Source organism: Sorex fumeus, unplaced genomic scaffold, assembly GCF_029834395.1.
Source record: "Sorex fumeus unplaced genomic scaffold, SorFum_2.1 ptg000028l, whole genome shotgun sequence".
NCBI classification, from domain to species: Eukaryota; Metazoa; Chordata; class Mammalia; order Eulipotyphla; family Soricidae; genus Sorex; species Sorex fumeus.
The window spans coordinates 4,892,374-4,911,049 of record NW_026606085.1 but is presented as its reverse complement, the minus strand read 5'-3'; the positions used below and the strand labels follow the sequence as shown (position 1 = coordinate 4,911,049).

General features: G+C 46.1%; 1 protein-coding gene across 1 annotated transcript in view; it reads right to left on the bottom strand.

The window, feature by feature from the left end:
• The window catches only part of CHD3 (chromodomain helicase DNA binding protein 3), a 30,827-nt gene that overhangs the window by 7,904 nt on the left and 4,247 nt on the right, over positions 1–18,676 (bottom strand). Inside the window, exons 2-26 of the mRNA XM_056114909.1 lie at positions 18,318–18,430; positions 17,408–17,578; positions 16,800–16,924; positions 14,235–14,518; positions 13,698–13,828; positions 13,388–13,538; positions 13,034–13,209; positions 12,496–12,729; positions 12,110–12,313; positions 11,416–11,627; positions 10,391–10,522; positions 9,695–9,794; positions 8,903–9,094; positions 8,561–8,761; positions 8,081–8,218; positions 7,687–7,808; positions 7,360–7,533; positions 7,096–7,237; positions 6,549–6,680; positions 3,470–3,587; positions 3,127–3,251; positions 2,698–2,929; positions 2,057–2,223; positions 1,229–1,406; positions 483–548 (exon numbers count right to left, since the gene is read on the bottom strand). Of these exons, the coding sequence (XP_055970884.1) occupies positions 483–548; positions 1,229–1,406; positions 2,057–2,223; positions 2,698–2,929; positions 3,127–3,251; positions 3,470–3,587; positions 6,549–6,680; positions 7,096–7,237; positions 7,360–7,533; positions 7,687–7,808; positions 8,081–8,218; positions 8,561–8,761; positions 8,903–9,094; positions 9,695–9,794; positions 10,391–10,522; positions 11,416–11,627; positions 12,110–12,313; positions 12,496–12,729; positions 13,034–13,209; positions 13,388–13,538; positions 13,698–13,828; positions 14,235–14,518; positions 16,800–16,924; positions 17,408–17,578; positions 18,318–18,430 (4,020 nt within the window). The remainder of the gene's footprint in view (positions 1–482; positions 549–1,228; positions 1,407–2,056; positions 2,224–2,697; positions 2,930–3,126; positions 3,252–3,469; positions 3,588–6,548; positions 6,681–7,095; positions 7,238–7,359; positions 7,534–7,686; positions 7,809–8,080; positions 8,219–8,560; positions 8,762–8,902; positions 9,095–9,694; positions 9,795–10,390; positions 10,523–11,415; positions 11,628–12,109; positions 12,314–12,495; positions 12,730–13,033; positions 13,210–13,387; positions 13,539–13,697; positions 13,829–14,234; positions 14,519–16,799; positions 16,925–17,407; positions 17,579–18,317; positions 18,431–18,676) is intronic.

Here is an 18,676-nt window from a genome sequence, read left to right as displayed (position 1 = left end):
CATTGCCAAAAGCAATCCCCAAGAAAAGAGCCCGGGGTAGTCCCTGAGTGTGGCACAAAAAACAAACAAACAAAAAAACTCAAAATCTCAAAAACAAACAGAAAAACACCTAACTTTACCAGTGGAGAGACTGTGGGCATTTCTTCTTTTTTACCTTTGTCTACTATCTATAGCATTTCTATAGTAAACCATTTGGTTGTATAAAGCCAGTAAACCCTTAAAGGACATTGAAATGGCTGGAATGATGTATAGGGGTTAAGATACATGCCTTGAATGTGGCTGACCCCAGTTCAATCCCCAGCACCATATGGCCTAGACTCCCAAGAAACACCGGGTGCAGGCTTGGAGGGCCCTGAGTGCCAACAAGGCGCCTGGATAACCCCTGGCACCACAGGGCCTGAGCAGCATCACACCCTCAGGCCTTCAAATTGAACCACCAGCCCAGAAGCACTGTGGTGGAAGGTAAGGAAAACAAATGCCACCTTCTGGACGTTCATCAAAGTCTTCATCTTCTTCCTCGGAGCCCACTGAGTATTCTGATTGGTTATCTATGAGGAAAAGGGCTCACAGTGAGTGATGACTCTATAGATGGGAAGCCCATGACATGACAGAGCTCTTCCTGCCAGAATGAGTCCCCTCAGAGATGGCTGCACCTTCAGTCTTGTCTTCACCCTCCCTGGAATGCTGGATCACTGTCACTGTCACTGTCCTCCCATTGTTCATCGATTTGCTCAAGTGGGCCCAGTAACGTCTCCATTGTGAGACTTGTTGTTACTGTGTTTGGCATATCAAATACATCACGGGTAGCTTTGCCAGGCTTTGCCCTGCGGGTGAGATACTCTCGGTAGCTTGCTGGGCTCTCCGAGAGGGGCGGAGGAATCAAACCCAGCTGGCTGCACGCAAGGCAAACGCCCAACTGCTGTGCTATCGCTCCATTGCCTACAATCTAATTTTTGCCCACTTATTACCTTGCCTCTGGTCACCCCCTGACACCTGCATACTAAGCTAGGGTCCCTGGCTATGTACAGGATCCTTCTGCAATCAATAACATGCTCAGACTACCTGAAAAACTAGTTGCTATAATGAGCTCAGAGTGGCCTTTCCTCATCTTTCTCTCAGCAGAGAAGGCATGCTCTCTGAGCCTCTGTTTCTCTCTCAGGTTCCCAGCCTCCAAGCCTCTCTTCTACACTCTCCCTGTCACACTTCCTCCATATGGGGTGGTCCTTACCTTGGTCTTCCTGAGCAGCATCATTATAGTTAACCTGCTTTCGAACCCTCTTGCCTTTGCCGAGATTCCGAGCTAGGTCTTCCTGCTGTTGTTCATAATGATGCCTGAGCAATTTCTCCCAGTAGTCAGGATCCACATTCTCCTCCTGCTTGATGATCTCTCGTTCAATTTCCTCAATCTGAAAAAGCAGCAAAATGAGCACTGCTTCATTTTCACTCTCTTCACCCAGTCCTTCTACCAACAAAATCCCTAGTCCTGCTCTCAGATCCGTGAAGTCTCATTACTTCTACATCTCAAATACTGTGTAACTTTTTTGGACATTACATTTCCTTACCTTGTCCTGCAAATGTTTCTCCTTATTTCCTTCTTTTCTAAAACTCCCCTCTAACGCCCTTTGCACCATCCCTCCTGCTCTGATTCAGAAGTTACCCTTTCATGATTATTGCATTTTCTGTGCCTAAATTTTTCTCCAGAGTCTGATCTCTTCCATTAGATTGATTTTTTTTTGGAAGGAGATATGAGGGAGTGTTCATACCCGGTAGTGATGAGGGATTATTCCTGGCATTTTTCTCAGGGATTACCTCTAGTAGGGGACAGGGGACCATTTGGAGTGCCCAGGACAGAACCTAGATCAGCCACATGCAAGGCAAATGCCCTCCCAACCCATAGTACTATTGCTCCGGCCTCTTAAGATGGTTTTTGAGTTCCCGTACTGCTCTTGCTGGACACTACGGTAAGAGATCAGATAAGAAACCAGTGAAGGAGACCACTCCTATTGTGGTGTTCAGTAAATGACACCTGACAGACAGCCTGACCCCAGCCTCTCACCTTGTCTTCTTCCCGCACCACATACTGTGCCACCTTGAAAGAGCTGAGATACTCATTCATATTCTGCACGTCAGTGTCCTCGGTTGCATCCTGATTTCGGTCCAACAGTCGAGCGATGGCCTCATTGTCATAGTGAATCACACTGCTATCCTCCTCCTTGTTATCTCCTGGGAGAGACAGGCCATAAGACAGAACTCATTTCTAACCAGCACCTTGGGCAGAACTTTAGAAAAGTCAGCAGAAAAGTTTTCTTTTCACTGGAGCTTGAGAAGGTGATTTCCCTATGAGTCCATGTTAGAACACTGTTATTTTCAATTCTAATGAAGAAAAGAGGCAACCTTTCTCTAAGACGCCAACCTTTCTCTAAGGTAGTATTTCCCAACCTTTTTTCCAACCATGGCCCCCTTCCAACTCTTGCTTCCTTTTATGTCTGACCTGCTGGCCTCCTAACCTTGTGCTGTGCCTCCCCATTTATGCAATTTTCACCTGTGGCCCTTCAAATATCATGGAGAGCGGGTTGTGTATGGCCCCGGTTGAGATATACTGTTCAAAGAATAGCACAGCTTTTCTTTGGGTGTTTTAGAAAAGGGGTGCTCAAGAAAGAAAGTCTGCTCTCGGGGAGCTGCAGAAAAGATCCTCACCCTCATTTTCATCCTTAAACAATTCCTCGGTGCCAAATTTGAGAATGTCATCCAGCTCCTGCTTGGACATGGAGCCCGCCTTGGAGCCCAGCCCAGGCCGCACCACCAAATGTGTTAGCATCATCTTTCTCTTGGCCACCTGGGTGATTCGCTCTTCTACTGATGCACGAGTCACAAACCGGTAAATCATCACCTTGTTGGCCTGACCAATCCGATGAGCACGGCTGAAGGCCTGGAGAGGTGGGAAACAGTGGCAATGGCCAGAGGAGATGCTCCCAACAAGCCTAGGAAAGGATTTTGTCAAGGGAGCATTTCTACCTGCCACCCCCCAGATTATTTCTGAGTCCAGGAAAGTTGACACCCTCTTTCATGAACAGGTATCTCCTTGCTACATAGTTAGCTAAGAGGTTCCAAGAGACAAGTTCCCACCTGGATATCATTATGGGGGTTCCAGTCAGAATCGAAGATGATGACAGTGTCGGCAGTAGCCAGGTTGATGCCCAGGCCCCCGGCTCGGGTGGATAGGAGGAAGCAGAACTGTTGGGCTCCAGGAGCTAAGAGGTGAGAACTGGGTAAGGCTTTCCTTGTATAAAGCAGTTTTGTTCTTCCTGCTCCTAGATGTTCTCTGACTATAAACAACCATGTCCCCAACTAAAAAGCCCAAGGGGCTAGGATCCTCCCAGACCAGTTCCCTTCCCATGTCAGAAAGACAGGCATAGAATTTCTCAGACCTCCCCCACCCAGTAGGTGTTGAGGTCTTGTTCCTTCTCACCATTGAACCTATCAATGGCTTCTTGCCTCAGGGCACCAGTGATGCCACCATCAATCCGTTCATATTTGTAGCCTTCGTAGTCTAAGAAGTCTTCCAGCAAGTCTAACATTTTGGTCATCTAGAGCAAAAGGAAAGGGAGTTCAGAGTAATGAGGCAACAGAATGAATCCTTTCTATTACATCCCTTTAGTCTAACTCAGTCCTTACTCTAGTACCCTTGATCTTATGTTCCTATCGCCCACAGTTTCTCCATATGCCTGCATACTCATAATTTATGGTTATTTCTCCTGAGTCAGGGAGATAGCTCAATGAACTTGTGTTCATTCTTTGCATGCTGGATGCTCATGTTTGATCCTTCACATTACACTGTCCTCTAGTACTTCCAAGAGGAGCTCCTGAGTACAGAGTCAAGAGTAGCCCCACTCTTATGGATGTGACTAAAAAGCAAACAAGAAAAAGTGGGAGGGAAGGTTACATCCTCCTATAAATTCCCCCGAAAATTCATACAAAATATTTTTTTTAAAAAGTTTTAGGGACTAGAAAAATAGTACAGTGGGTGGAGTGTTTGCCTTGCATTCCAGGTTCAATCACTGGCATGCATATGGTCTCCCAAGCAAGCCAGGAGTGATCCCTGAGCATAGGGTCAGGATTAAGCCCTGAGCACAGCCAGCTGTGGCCCCAACACAAAACAAAAATTCTTTAAGGGCAAGAGAGATAGCACAGTGAGAAGGTGCTTGCCTTGCATGCAGTCAGCCCAAGTTCAATCTGTGGTACCCCATTTGGTCCCCTTATAAATCGCTGCCAGGACTGATCCTTGAGTAAGGGATAAGAGCTAGGAATAAGTCCTGAGCACTTCTGGGTGCAGCCTAAAACCCTCCCTGGCAAAAATTTTAGGACCATACAGTATAGCAGGTAAGGTGCTCAACTTGTATGCAGGAACTTAGGTCGATCCTTGTACCACATATGGTTCCCTGAGCACTGCCAGGAGTGATCCTTGAGCACTGAGCCAGGATCACTTGCTGAGTATTGCCCAAAAAAAGCAAAAAAAGTGGTTTTAAGGTCTAGAGAGATAGCTCAAAGGGTTAGTGTACATGCTTTGCATGTATGAAGCCCAGGTTTGACACCAGACACCACACAGTATCGTGCACCCTTGTGAGCAACCAAGTGGGGAGTAGCCCCTGAGAACTGCCAAACGCAGTCCAAACGTTTTCCCTCCTTCAAAAAAAAATTATAAGGGCAGATATGCTTTGTGGTGAGAAGTACACACACTGTGTGTGCAGAAACCAAAGTTCAACCCTTGGTACCATGTGGCCACACCTAACATTGCTGAGTATAGCCCTAGAGGCCCCTAAGCACTGCTAGGGCTGCCTATGGCCCCTAGCTCCAGAGGTTCAAGCACCAAACTATATGGTCTGGTGGTCAGAGTACTGTTACGAGTGGATCCTGGAACTCTGAGCACTGCTTGGGAGGTCCAGAAACTAAAATAATTTTAACTATTTCTTGTTAATCATTTAAATGATAATCTTCAAACATCTTAATATTACCTTGGGACGACCTTAAACTATACTAATAAGTACTCCCTATCCCAGCATAGGCTGTGTAATTTCTTTTTCCTTATTTTATGGGGATCTCTCTTTCTCTCTCTGGAGGAATCACATTTTCATTTAGAATTAGTACCCTTCCTCAATAAGGTGATTTTACTTCACATAGGCACACATAAATCTACTACTAAACTATTTGTTCTCCAAGAATAGAAAAATTTAATACCTACCACCATCACACCTCAAATTAATTATATGTGCATTTTTTCTGGAAAGCAGACTCATAATTATCATCCATGACATTTTCAAATATTCTGTGCTCCATCCAGTCCTCAGTAAGACTAAGAAAATCGTACAGCCCCAGAGACCTCCTTGAGAAGGCAGAGAACTTGCCTTCACCTTTCTCCCCAATCAGCTTAAAAGTTGGACCACAACTTCCAACAGACTTAATTAAGAACCAGGGTCAGGTCTTGAGATTTAGTACAGGGGTTAGGGTGAAGCCTTCCATGTGCTAGACCCAAGCTTGAGTCTGATCTCTGGCACCACACAGCCTCCAACAGCCTCGTATAGCCCTAGAAGTCCCCAACCACTGCTTCAGAGGTTTTTTAAAAAAGAAGGACGGGGGGCTGGAGCAATAGTACAGAGGGTAGGGCGTTTGCCTTACACGCGGTGAACCCAGGTTCGATTCCCAGCATCCCATATGGTCCCCTGAGCACAGCCAGGGGTAATTCCTGAGTGCAGAGCCAGGAGTAACCCCTGTGCATCTCTGGGTGTGACCCAAAAAGAAAAAAAAAAAAAAAAGGGCGGGTGCAATAGCACAGCGGGTAGGGCATTTCCTTTTACACGGTCGACCCGGGTTCGATTCCCAACATCCCATATGGTCCCATGAGCATTGCCAGGAGTAATTCCTGAGTGGAGAGCCAGGAGTATCCCCTGTGCAATGCCAGGTGTGACCCAAAAAGCAAAAAAAAAAAAAAAAAGGAAAGGAAAAAAGAACAAGGGCAAGAGACCAAGTTGAATTAAGTATATCAGAAATTCTTTTTTTGTTTGTTTTGGAGCCACACTTGGCAGTGCTCAGGGTCTATTACTGGTTCTGCACTCAGCGACTATTCCTGGTGGTGTTTGGGAGACCATATGTGATGCCAGGAATCGAACCTGGGTTGGCTTTGTGCAAGGCAAGCTTCCTATCTGCTATGTCATCACTCCGGCCCCAGTATATCAGAAATTCTTAGGGGTATAATCTCCGATAGCACAGTGGTAGGGCGTTTGCCTTGCGTGCAGCCAGCCTGGGCGAGCCGGGTTCAATTCCTCCACCCCTCTTGGAGAGCCTGGCAAACTACTGAGAGTATCTCGCCCGCACGGCAAAGCCTGGCTCACTACCCGTGACGTATTCGATATGCCAAACACAGTAACAACAAGTCTCACAATGGAGACGTTACTGGGCCCACTTGAGCAAATCGATGAACAATGGGAGGACATTGTGTTCAGAATGGTAAGGGATTAGGCTGATAATGAAAAAGAGCTACAGGGTTGGGTCACCTGTGAGAAGATGAGCACTCTGTGTCCTTGCTCCTTCAGCTTCCGCAACATTTTCTGCAGCAGCATAAGTTTCCCAGATGCCTTAATAAGTGCTCCACCCTCGTAAGCCCCACTGGGGAGTTTTGGGGACTCCTGAAGAGAAGAGAGGGAGGAGAGGGTCAGTTAAGTGTGTTCATGTATATTTAATAATAAAAAGGCCCTCCCGTTGATCGTCGATTTGCTCGAGCGGGCCCAGTAACGTCTCCATTGGAGACTTTGTTGTTACTGTGTCTGGCATATGGAATACTCTCGGTAGCTTGCCGGGCTCTCCGAGAGGGGCGGAGGAATCGAACTCGGGTCGGCCATGTTGGCCGCTTGTAAGGCGAACGCCCTACCGCTGTGCTATGCCTAGAAAACTGGAAACTCAAATCCAGCTTCCCTGTCTGAAATTCCTGCTCCTTTCCCATCTCCAGTCCCTGCTCTCCTAGCCCAGTTCTATCCTTGTGCTCAGCATCTCCAATTTTCAATCAGCTAGACATTTAATCAGTTCCCAGTTCTCTATATCTACCATAGCAGCCACAGGAAAGAGGTATGGGTGGTTGCAGCACTTCTTAAGATCCATCATGATGTTAAGCAGTGACACTTGGTTCCCGCCGCCTCGTGAATTCAAGGCTTCAAAATTTCGAGTCAGGATATATTTGTAGTATTTCCTGAAGATGAGGGGAGAGACATAGAAGAGACACAGTAAAGGAAGCAGTTATGATGCTGCAACTCCATCAAATCCCCAAGCCCTCGCCTAGGAGGCAGAACCCTCGTCTGCCTTGCTTCTTACTTCTGCATGGGGCTCAGCTCCACTCGAACTATGAGCTCTGTCTTGGCTGGCATATTCTTAAAGACATCAGCCTTAAGCCTCCGCAGCATATGTGGCCCCAGCAAATCATGCAGTTTCTTAATCTGGTCCTCTTTGGATATATCAGCAAACTCCTCCAGGAAGCCCTCCAGGTTGCTAGTAGGTAAGAGATAAGGAAACAAACAGGACGTCAGGATTTTGGTTCCTGGCCTCAGGCTCTATTTTTCACTTCACATTAATTCCCCACCCACTTGTTTTTCAGCCCCTTTACCTTTCATCTATGCAGACTAGCCTAAGTGAGTCACTTACTTAAACCTCTCTGGGGTGAGGAAGTTCAGTAGATGGAAGAGCTCCTCCAGATTATTCTGTAATGGAGTTCCTGTCAGCAGCAATTTATGATCTATCTTGTAGCCATTGAGAACCCTAAAAAACTACAAATGGGGCAAGGAAAGGCAAGAGAAAAAGCCCATCAGTGCTAAGTCGATCCATGGTATTGACTTTCCCTGCAGCCAGCAGTCACTCCCTCCAAGACCAGAGGCCTCGAACCCTAAGCCCTCTCCCTCTCCCTACTTGAATGGCTCCCCCAGAGGTTCCCAAGCACCCTGCCTCTCATATTATAGAAAGTCCCCAAGCATTTTTAGGACAAGGGCAAGTAGGGGTGCACAGTGTTAAATTTCTGAGGTCTGAAGTCTGGTCCACTCACCTTGGACTGGTTGTTCTTGAGCCGATGGGCCTCATCCACCACGAGGCAGGCCCAGCGGATGGAGCCAAGTGCAGCCTGATCGATGGTGATCAGCTCATACGATGTCAGGAGAACATGGAACTTCACCTGCGCCTCCCTCTGCCAACACAACCACTGCCCATTGGCTGCTACCCAACACCAAACACTGTGCCTCCAGCCCCTATTCTTCACCCAAATGCCCTGCAGTGACCCCCCCAAAGAGACCCAGTTATCCAGTCCTTTAACTTTGATTCCAAACTAACCATGGCCCCCAAATTTCTACCACAAATCTAATATGAAGTGATTCGTGTGTTCTCATTGGAGAACCTGCTAATATCCAGCACTGAACTGCAAATGTGCAAGGACAGGTGGAGAAAAGAGAGACAATTCGAGTGGGGAATGAAGGAACTGAAATCCTACATGGCAAAGACTTGAAGGTTTAGAAAATGAAGAGAAACTTACCTTCATCTTAAAAGCTTTCTTGCCACCTTTGATGGCATTGTCCTCAAATGAAAACTCATTTTCACGAATGATGGCCCGACTGTCCTTGTCACCGGTGTATGTTACCACATAGAACTTGGGTGCCCACATCTGGAACTCCCGTTCCCAATTAATGATGGTGGAGAGTGGAGCACTCACCAGGAAAGGACCCTTTGTGTGACCCTGCGAAATGAGTGTAGGGGGACCATTAGTTTAGGGCTCCTAATTGTACATCCTATCCTCTGCCTCCCCTCATCCCTTCCTCCACCACTCCCACCTTCCCCATCTCAGGCTGTCCCCCTCAGGGGCCCTAGAATCCAGCACCTCCTTATAGAGTGAGTAGAGGAAGACGATGGTTTGTATGGTCTTGCCCAGCCCCATCTCATCAGCCAGAATGGTGTCAGTGCCCTGAGCCCATGAGAAGCGTAGCCAGTTCAGCCCTTCCAGCTGGTACATGTGCAGTGTGCCTCCAGTGGCAGTGATAAAGCGAGGCTGAGTCTCGTATTTCACTGTAGGCTGTAGAGTCAAGAAGTCAGAAAGCTTAAGGAAATAACCAGCTGCTCCTGTTGTCTTGTTCCCCTCTTCCCCATTCCCTGGCACTGATAAACTCCATCAATATACGAATTATAATTTCCTCTTCTGTAGCCCAAACCTATGAAGGTTCTAACTTCAATCTCTTCTGCTTATTCTACAAACAAATACACAACAGGGACCGAAAAGAGACAGTACCGGGGGTAAGACGTTTGCCTTGCATGTGGCCAACCTGTTTTGGATCCCCAACACCACATGTGGTGCCCTCAGGACCACCAGGAGTGACCCCCGACCACAGGGCCAGGAGTAATCCCTGAGCACAGCTGGGTGTGGGCCAAACCTTCTCCTAGGCGCCCACCAACCCCCCAACAGCACTATGGGAAAAGATAACTGGTAGAGGAGCATCAATTCCTGCAGCTGTCTCACTCCCCTGACAAAACTCCTACTCACTGGAGGGGCCAATCTGAGGAGAGCGGCTGAAGTTACTCAGAGAGGCTATTAAAATTCTAAAATTTCTGTCAGCAGTCCCCCAAGAAATCTTTAATCACTAGGGCTCCAGAAATGGAAGAAAGTGAGAGAACTTACATCATTAGTAGGAGAAGTTGGAGGCCCATCACACTGAAGTTCCTTCTTCTTCTTCTTATACTTACGGGGTTGAGCCGGGTCCTCCCCCATAATTAATTCTCTGTAAAGAGAATTAATTGGTCTGAGTGAAGTCTGGTCTTTGAGGACCCCTACACCCACTCTTTTCTTCCACTCTAGATCTACCTTCCAATTTCCATACTCTAGATTTTTCTCTCATTTCTTTTCTCCCAGCTTCACATTAATTCCCACCTTGGGAATTAATTCCCAGGGAGCCAACCCTTCCCCCTCATGTGTATCCTCTATCCCACCACTCAGGCTAAATTTTCCTTCTGCTACCAGTAAAGCCTCTTTACCATCTCTTACTCCAAACAACCCGGACCAGAATCCCATTGCCCTTAATTCTAGATCATTTCTATCCCTACTGTATCTCACTTCATGCTGTGGGTTTAGTTTTAATGTCTTCTAACCCAGTGTTTCTCAACAGGAGTCCATATGCCCCCCACTGGTCCCCAGAATATTCCAAGTGGCCACAGGTGAAAATCATGCAAATGATGGGGGAGAGGGGAGGCATAGCATGAACTAGGGAGACAACCAGTAGAACAAAGGGGTCACAGGAAGGAAACAAGGTTGAAAGGGCAAACAAGCTATGAAAAGAGACTGAGAAACACTGCTCTAGCCCATGCCCAGACCCCTCACCGGTGTCTCCAGTAGCTCTGTTTATGGTCTTCATATTCAGGGATGTTCATCTCATCTTCTTCCCAGGTAGACTGGTCATACGGCAAGTCCCTCCATTTCACTAGATAGTGGTAATTCCCCTTTTTATCCATACTGTAGGGCAGAAGGAAAAGTGAGGCAAAAGTAATATGGATCCTAAATAAAGACTCAATATACATAATTACCAGTAGACCCAATGGGTTTTGTCACCTAAGACTTGGGCCACTAAAAAGGTATTAAGAATGGCTAAAATGCTTTTTTTTTTTTTGCTTTTTGGGTCACACCCGACAGTGCTCAGGGGTTACTCCTGGCTTTGCACTCAGGAATCACTCCGGGCAGTGCTCAGGGACCATACGGGATGCTGGGATTTGAACCTGGGTCGGCCCGCATGCAAGGCAAATGTCCTAACCACTGTGCTATCGCTCCAGCCCCCTGAAATGCTTTTTTAAGTCTTCCAACTTTTTTAGAATGGCATCCTAAAAATCAACTACCACAAAACATCCTGGGGTTTGAACATTATTTGTTCATGTAGACACGACTTATTTTGCTCTTACATTCTAAAAGAACTGACGATTCAGAAGCAAACAAACCATCCCCCCACCCCCAAAAAATTATTCTATTTTCATGTGGCTCATGTACTACTGGGGAAGACAATAATGAAATAGAAAAAATAAATACATAGCCTAATATCAGTCAGAAATATGTACTATGAAGGAAGAAACAATAAAACCACTGGTCTGGGTGAATCATGTTTTGTTTTCATTCCTTGATCCTCAGACTCACATATCACATACTAAGGATAAGAGGAAGCAGTGATAAAAGAAGTGGTACTAAATGACTTTCCCTCCTGGTTTCTCTTATCTCCATTGAGGAAACAAGGTTGAAAAGGTAGGGACATCAAGAGATACTCTGATTTGATCAATCTGGTAAATCAACAAATATGGGGACATAATTCATAAAAAATGTGGCATAGCCCAGACAGGACTTCCCATTGACCAAAGATTCACCTGTGGTTAATGATACGGTGGACAGTCATCCATTCTGGCTTGATACCAAAACGATAGTACTTCTCCTCCATCTCTGCATAGTGAGGATCTTTCACCTTGCGCTTGTCACTCTTCCCATCATCCTCACCAGATCCATAGTCCAGGGGTGGAGGTTCATCCATGTCGTTCTTCCGTTGGTAGTTCCGATACATTACCAAATGGAAGATTTCCAGCTGATGAGACAAAGATGCTCACAATGTTCACAAATGACAAAGTTGAGGGGGGAAGGCCAGAAGAATAGCAGCATAGGAAAGGGAGCTATGATGAAAGAGCTGGATGAAATAAACAGTAAATTAAAACAAAAGCAGGAGAATAAATAAAAGAGCCAGAAGACAGAGTTTGGGTGGGGATATAATTAGCAAAAGGAGGCAATTCATAGGTTTTTGAGATTGGGGATACTGGAAAAATGTGGGAGAAGACAGATTAAAAAAGAGAGAGAAGATGTGAAGGAAGGCTTTGTTATATTCTACTGGAAGAAATTTCATCAAAATTGAGACCAAGAAAGGTAAATATGGCAACTAAAAGGACAAGGTAGGGTCTGAAGGCCAGAAAACTAAAAAAAAGGAAAACAAAGGGCAGAAAACCAGATAATTTTTCTGCTAAGAGACAAGAAGAATGGAGTGAATGGGGTCACAGGAGAGAAAGACACTTGTACCTGAAGTTCCTTGGCCCAGGAGCAGTGCCAGTAGGACAATCCTACCCACTTGACAAAGAATTCTCTCTCTGATCTGCCTTGAAGAGGACGGGGTGTTGGGGCATCTGGGTTTCCATCTGCTTGTTGGTTAGCAGGAATGGCCACGGGTGGTTCCCCCCACCGCCAATGTAGGATCTTCTGTACACGACCTTTGAGCACAGGGCACTTGGGAAGGACACATACAAAGAAAGAAAAAGGCAGAGAGGGTCCATCATTGGAGCAGGATAAGATTCTACAATGGAATCAAAGTCTAGGCATGGGGGAGAAAAAAAAAGAGCTGGGCATTTGGGCACAAGAGACAGGGAAGAGAGAGTTGATAGGAAACACTGAGAGATGGGTATACTCACTGTGCATCGGGGACAAAGCCATTCACCGTTGGGGATGTCAGGCAGGGGTGGATTCAGACAATGAATGTGGTAGGAAGAGATGCAAGCATCACAGCACAGAAGCTCCCCACCATCCTTGCACACACGGCAGTACTCCATATGGTCATCCTCTTCCTCCTTCTCCCCTTCTTCTTCTCCCTCCTCTTCATATTCTTCTTCTTCCTCCTTAGCCTCCCATTGTACCCCCTCTTTCTCCTGGAAGATCAAGTTCAGACATAGAGATGGAAAAAAGGGGGGGAAAAATTAGAATACTGGACACCTAAATGCTATAAGTGCAGAGAAGACTTTTGGAGGTTAAAACAGGAAAACTTTTTCCAAAAAAATGTCGATTTGAGGAGGCAAAGGGATCGTTGAGAGGAATTAACTAGGATTCTGGCACTTGTTTTAACATTTATACTAAGAAGCCCAAGCACATAGGGAAAGGAAAACAACAACTCAATCCAAAAACTAGACAAGTCGGTCTCTGAGGTCCCAATGATTCTGGCATAGGGGTACTCACACAGTGGGGGCAGCTCCATTTGCCTTCAGGAGCCCGGTCAAGCTCAGGATCAAGGCAGACGAGATGGTAGGCACGAGGGCAGGTATCACACAGAATAATTTCCCCACCCTGCTGGCACACCTCACAATAGTCCTGATGATCCGTCTCGTAGCCATCAACCTCCTCCTCCCCGGGCACTGCAGGACACGCCAGAACCGTTATAAACCCCAATAGAGATAGAATAGAAACAGAAAGAGGGACAGAGAGATGAAAGAAAAAGCAGGGTTGAAAAAGCCAATCTTGAAATAAGAAAGTCAACTAAGGCATAAATAAGGCAGCAGACAGATATGATTACCCAAAGCTAATACTACTTACCCTTTTTTTTCTTCCTTCCTGGCCGGCCTCTTTTTAGTTTCTTGGTGCGGACAGGGCCATCAGGCCGGCCTGAGGCACTGTGAACACTGCCACTGTCCAGGTCTGATTCCTCAGCCTCTGGTTCGGGGCCCTCGTCACTCTGCAAAATATACTGCCCATAACCCCATGGCTGTCAGGGAGGCCAACTTGATCCAATCCCCTCCCAGATCTTTGGCTCCTGCTCCGGATACTCAGGGATCCATGTCTGAACCCCAAGTCCTGACCCCCAGCCCTACCCAAGGTGCTTACTGGACAAAGAAGTACCACCCACCGAGCCTCCCTTCTTCCTCTTGCCACCCAACAGCCCTAGTTTGATTTTGAGTGGTGCCATTTTCTTTCCCCGAAGCTTCTTGCGTCCATCAGGAACTCGGGGGTTCTTACTCCGCCTCTTATGGCCTGGACCTGAATGAGAAGAGATATGAGGAGAAAAGGCAGAGGTTATATGTGAGCCTAGAAAAATGGAGGTCATGGCAGTTGGAGCGATAGCACAGCGGGTAGGGCATTTGCCTTGCACACGGCCAATTCAGGTTCCATTCCCAGCAACCCATACGGTCCCCCAAGCATTGTCAGGGGTAATTCCTGAGTGCAAAGACAGAAGTAACCCCTGAGCATCACCAGGTGTGACCCAAAAAGAAAAGAAAAAAAATGAAGGTCAGAAAGACCTCTGGACTCTTCTATGTGGACTATGGTTTTATGGAAAATATTTCACCTTATAACAATCAGGGCTGAGAAGACAAAAGAGTTCGAAGACTGCAATTTGAAAATACGGTTTGAAGGATAGTGTTACAGTTGTTGGATAGTTTCTCACCTTTGCCTTCTTTGGTTTTGGCTCTTCGGATGGGTGGGGGCTGGATATCAGCAGTTGGGGGTGGTGGAAGGGTAGGGGGTCCGGAAGGTGCTATCGGGGTGGTTGATGACACAGCAGCTGACACTTGCTCAGCTACAGCTGCAGCCGCTGCCGCTGCTGCCGCCGCCACAGCAGCTGCTGACCCCTTGAAAGGGTTATTGGCGCTGAACTCTCTCCATTTGGCCCCAAGGATAGTCATCATCTTAGACATTGGGATCTTAGGATTCTTCTTAGCAATTAGGGGCCTGTAAACATAGACGCAGAAGACTCAGACCCTTCCCACCTAGTCTGGGAGGGAATATGGTCATTTGTCTTCATCAATTAAGCACATACAAAGGCTGGGATTCCTGGGTGGTGAAAATGTCATAAAATCAATTTTTAAAAAAATAATTAATTCTTGGGGCTGGAGTGATAGCACAGCAGGTAGGGCGTTTGCCTTGCATGCAGCCGACCTAAGTTTGATTCCCAGCATCCCATATGGGCCCCTGAGCACCGCCGGGGTAATTCCTGAGTGCAGAGCCAGGAGTAACCCCTGAGCACTGTCGGGTGTGACCCCAAAATTTTTTTAAAAATTTAAAAAAAACAATTCTTAACAGGATTTTTTTAAAGGAAAAGAAAAGAAAAAAGGGTCTGGAGAGATAGTACAGCAGATAGGGTGTTTGTCTTGCTCATGTCTGACCCGAGTTTGGTCTCCAGCATCCTATATGGTCCCCCAAGCATCACCAGAGGAACTCCTGAGTGCAAAGTCATTGCCACGTGTGGACCAAAAACAAGAAAAAAAAGAAAGAAAAGAAAGAAAAGGAAGGAAGGAAGGAAGGAAGGAAGGAAGGAAGGGAGAGAGGGAGGGAGGGAGTAATAGATAGTACAATAGGTAAGGTGCTTGCCTTACACGTCCCTGACACTTGTTTTTTGTCAGGCACAGCATGTGGTTCCCTGAGCACTGCCAGGGGAAATGCTCTGAACACAGAGCCAGGAGTAAGCCCTGAACACAGCTAGGTATAGTCCAATGAAACAGAGAGAGAGAGAGAGAGAGAGAGAGACAGAGAGAGAGACAGAGAGAGACAGAGACAGAGAGAGACAGAGAGAGAGAAAGTAGAATTTAAATAAAAAGAAAATTATCAATAAAAACACTTTACTTGGAACACTATTGTATATTTTATAAAACATTTTCAAATATATTTTACTTTTGTGGGTTCACTCCTGGCAATACTTGGAGAGCTGAGTGGCTCCAGGAATCAAATTCAGGAGCTCCCATGTGCAAGTAAGTGCTCTATTACTGAGCCACATCCCCAGCCCATCATATCTCACTTCATCCTCACAATAACACTAAGTTGCTATGAGCGTCTGTGGTTTTTCTGTAAAGTTCCATGGATACTGAAGTATCCCATGAGGGATATAATCTGATGGGTCATGCTGGATCTACACTGTGGTGAAGTGTTAAGCTCTTATGAGGACTTGACTTGCCACAAGTTGACAAAGGCACTGGACTTGGCAGGGAGATGCAAAATAACAGTCTGACTGACATCCAGGTGTTGAAAACTTCTTGGGAATTAGGCATTCATGGAGTTAGATTCTATCTGTGAGTAGAACCAGATTTTACACTCATTATCCCATCAAATCTCCCATGGAATATATAGTACAACTATTCCTACTTTACAAATGAGGAAACCAAAAATCAAATAACTAATCTGTGGGGCCAGGGAGAGACCTCAATGGACTGGAGTACATGCTTTACATGCAGGAGCCCCAGGTTTGATCCCTGAAACAGCAAGATCCCCAACCACTGCTGGAAGCAGCCCCTGAGTTCTGCGTCAGGAGAAGCCCCAAAGAACTGCTGAGTGTGTCTCAAAATTGAAAAATAAAAATAAAAATAAGGAGGAGAAGGAGGAGGAGGAAGAGGAGAAGAAAAGAGGAAGAAGAGGAGGAGAAAGAGAAGGGAGAAGAGGGAGGAGGAGGAGGAGGAGGAGGAGGAGGAGGAGGAGGAGGAGGAGGAGGAGGAGGAGGAGACGACAATGACAACTTGCAAAAGATAACATCAAGGACTAGGACCACAACAGACTGCTTCCAGAACTACTGAACTGCTGGTACTCTCTAAAAAACACTCAAAATTAAGCACATTCTCCATTCTTACTAGAGGCCTAATGAAGGGACAGAGCACCTAATAATCAGGCAAAAGAAATTCTGGAACACTACTGTTATCTCTCAGTTCTAGAGAGAAGTTATGTAAGAGACAATGAAACTGTTGGAGCAGGATGGCCATTAGTCCTGACTATACTCTATCACCAAGAGTTTTCTAATCTTGGCACTGGAATTATGGAAACCATGTACTCCTGACTGGGATCCACAAATCCTTAGGAGTCTAGGAATTCCTTGCTTGAATTCTAAAGTTACAGGTGGAATATTGTGTTTATGTGCTGCGAATTTCTCTGGAGAAAGGTTTATTAGACTTCAGCAGATTCCAGGGGGTCCGGGGCCTTCCCTAAATTAGAAGTGTTTGTTCCTAAAGATATTCCAGTTGTGCCGCACCTCATGAACTGGCTAAAGGCTTTATAGTTGGTGAGTGTGTGATAATCCTCCTCAGAGAAAACATGTTCCACGTCCTCCAGTCCCCAGGTCAGAAGCAGAGTTGCTGATGACTTCTGTTCTACCTGCTGGGGAGAGACAAAAGTTTCAGTGCTGGGTTACTTCAATAGCCTTACCCTAAGCCCCCCACTAAAACTCTGTCCATTCGCCTGCTTCCCTGGGATTCTAGAATCCTGAATTCCCTAGCAATCTTAGCATCCTGAATTTCCTAGCATTCTAAATTCCCATGTCCCCACTCCTTACAAGTGACAGCTGAGCTATTTAGTATCATTACCTTGGAACTTTCCCTCTTACACCTATCTCTTATACTGATTTCCCTTTTTCCTTGATAATTCTACTCACCTTTTAAATTTTGTTTTCTTGAGTGCTTTTTTTTCTGTTTTGGGGCCACATCCACCAGTGCTTGGGGCTTACTCCTAGCTCTGTGCTCAGGGGTTGCTCCTGACCATGCTCAGGAGACCACATGGGGTGTCAGAGATCAAACCCATGTCAAGCATGTGCAAGGCAAGTGCCTTACTGAACCATACTATGTCTCTGGCCCCTCTACTCACCTTTTGCCCCACATCTCCCTCTCCTTTTTTCCGCCGCTTTGTCTTCTTCTCCTTTTTTTCCCGGTGCTTCCTTCTCCGTTTTCGTCCTGGTCCAGTTCCATATTCACTGCTTCCACTTTCTGACTTCTCCCGGTATTCATCTCGCTCAGAGCCAAATTCCTCCTCACTGTCCTAAGGGAAAGAAATGACCGAACATGATTGCCACTCAATGCCTCTTTTGCAAACCACAGCACCCAAAAGGAGAGAGAGAACAAAAGGGAATGCCCTGCCACAGAGGCAGGGTGGGATGGAGGGGATGGGGGATGGGAGGGATACTGGGATCAGTGGTGGTGGAGAATGGGCACTAGTGGAGGGATGGGTATTCGATCATTGTATAACTGAAACCCAAGCACAAAACTTTGTAAGTCTACAACTGTACCTCATGGTGTTTCACTAATAAAAATTAAAAAAAAAAAAAGAAATGAGAGTAACATTTCTTCAGTTCTACCAAGTTCCAGGAATTGTACTTAGCTTCTAAGAACAGTATCTCTTTTAAAGTTTATAATATCTTGTGTGGAAGTAACTAATCTATTTTTATTCTTTTTTTTTAACAGACCTGCAACTTGAGGCACAAAGTACTAAATAAATTGCTCAAGAAGACTGACTGCTTGGGGGTCTGAATTCATGCAGTCTATTCCAAAGCTTTCAACAGCTTCTCTTTGCCACTAAGGCAAGACATTAAGTAACTGGGCTCTTCACTACGATATGGTTAAAGTCCCAGATCCATAAGATATAGGTCAGCAGAAAAGGGGAGAGGAACCAGGCATTCCTGACTCTAGAATTCCCTTGACATCAGGCCCAGAGAAAATTTAAGTCCTTGGAAATTACTCTCTAGAGCCTTGCTACAAAGACAGGAGTCCTTAACACTTACAAGTTTCTTGCGTTTTCGGGGTTTTCCTGGCTTGTTTTCCTTCTGCTTCCTGGGTCCTCGTTTTCTCTTCTTCACACCCAATGTTGAAGGGAGCAGCCGAATGTCATCCTTATCTTTGGAACAAAGAACACCAAAAAACCTCAGCCTCTAGGCTCCCAGTCTCTGTGGCTTCTCCGCATTTCCTCGTATCCTCGAATCCCACTCTCTAGGAACTCCAGTATTAACTTCTCCAAACCTTGCCCTGTCTCCCTTCACTGGATACAAACAGACTATACAGAGTACTCCGGGATGCTCTGATTCTGAATGGGAGGTCATGGGTCAGAAGAGAAGAACAGCCAAACCACTCCCTTTTCTTCCCT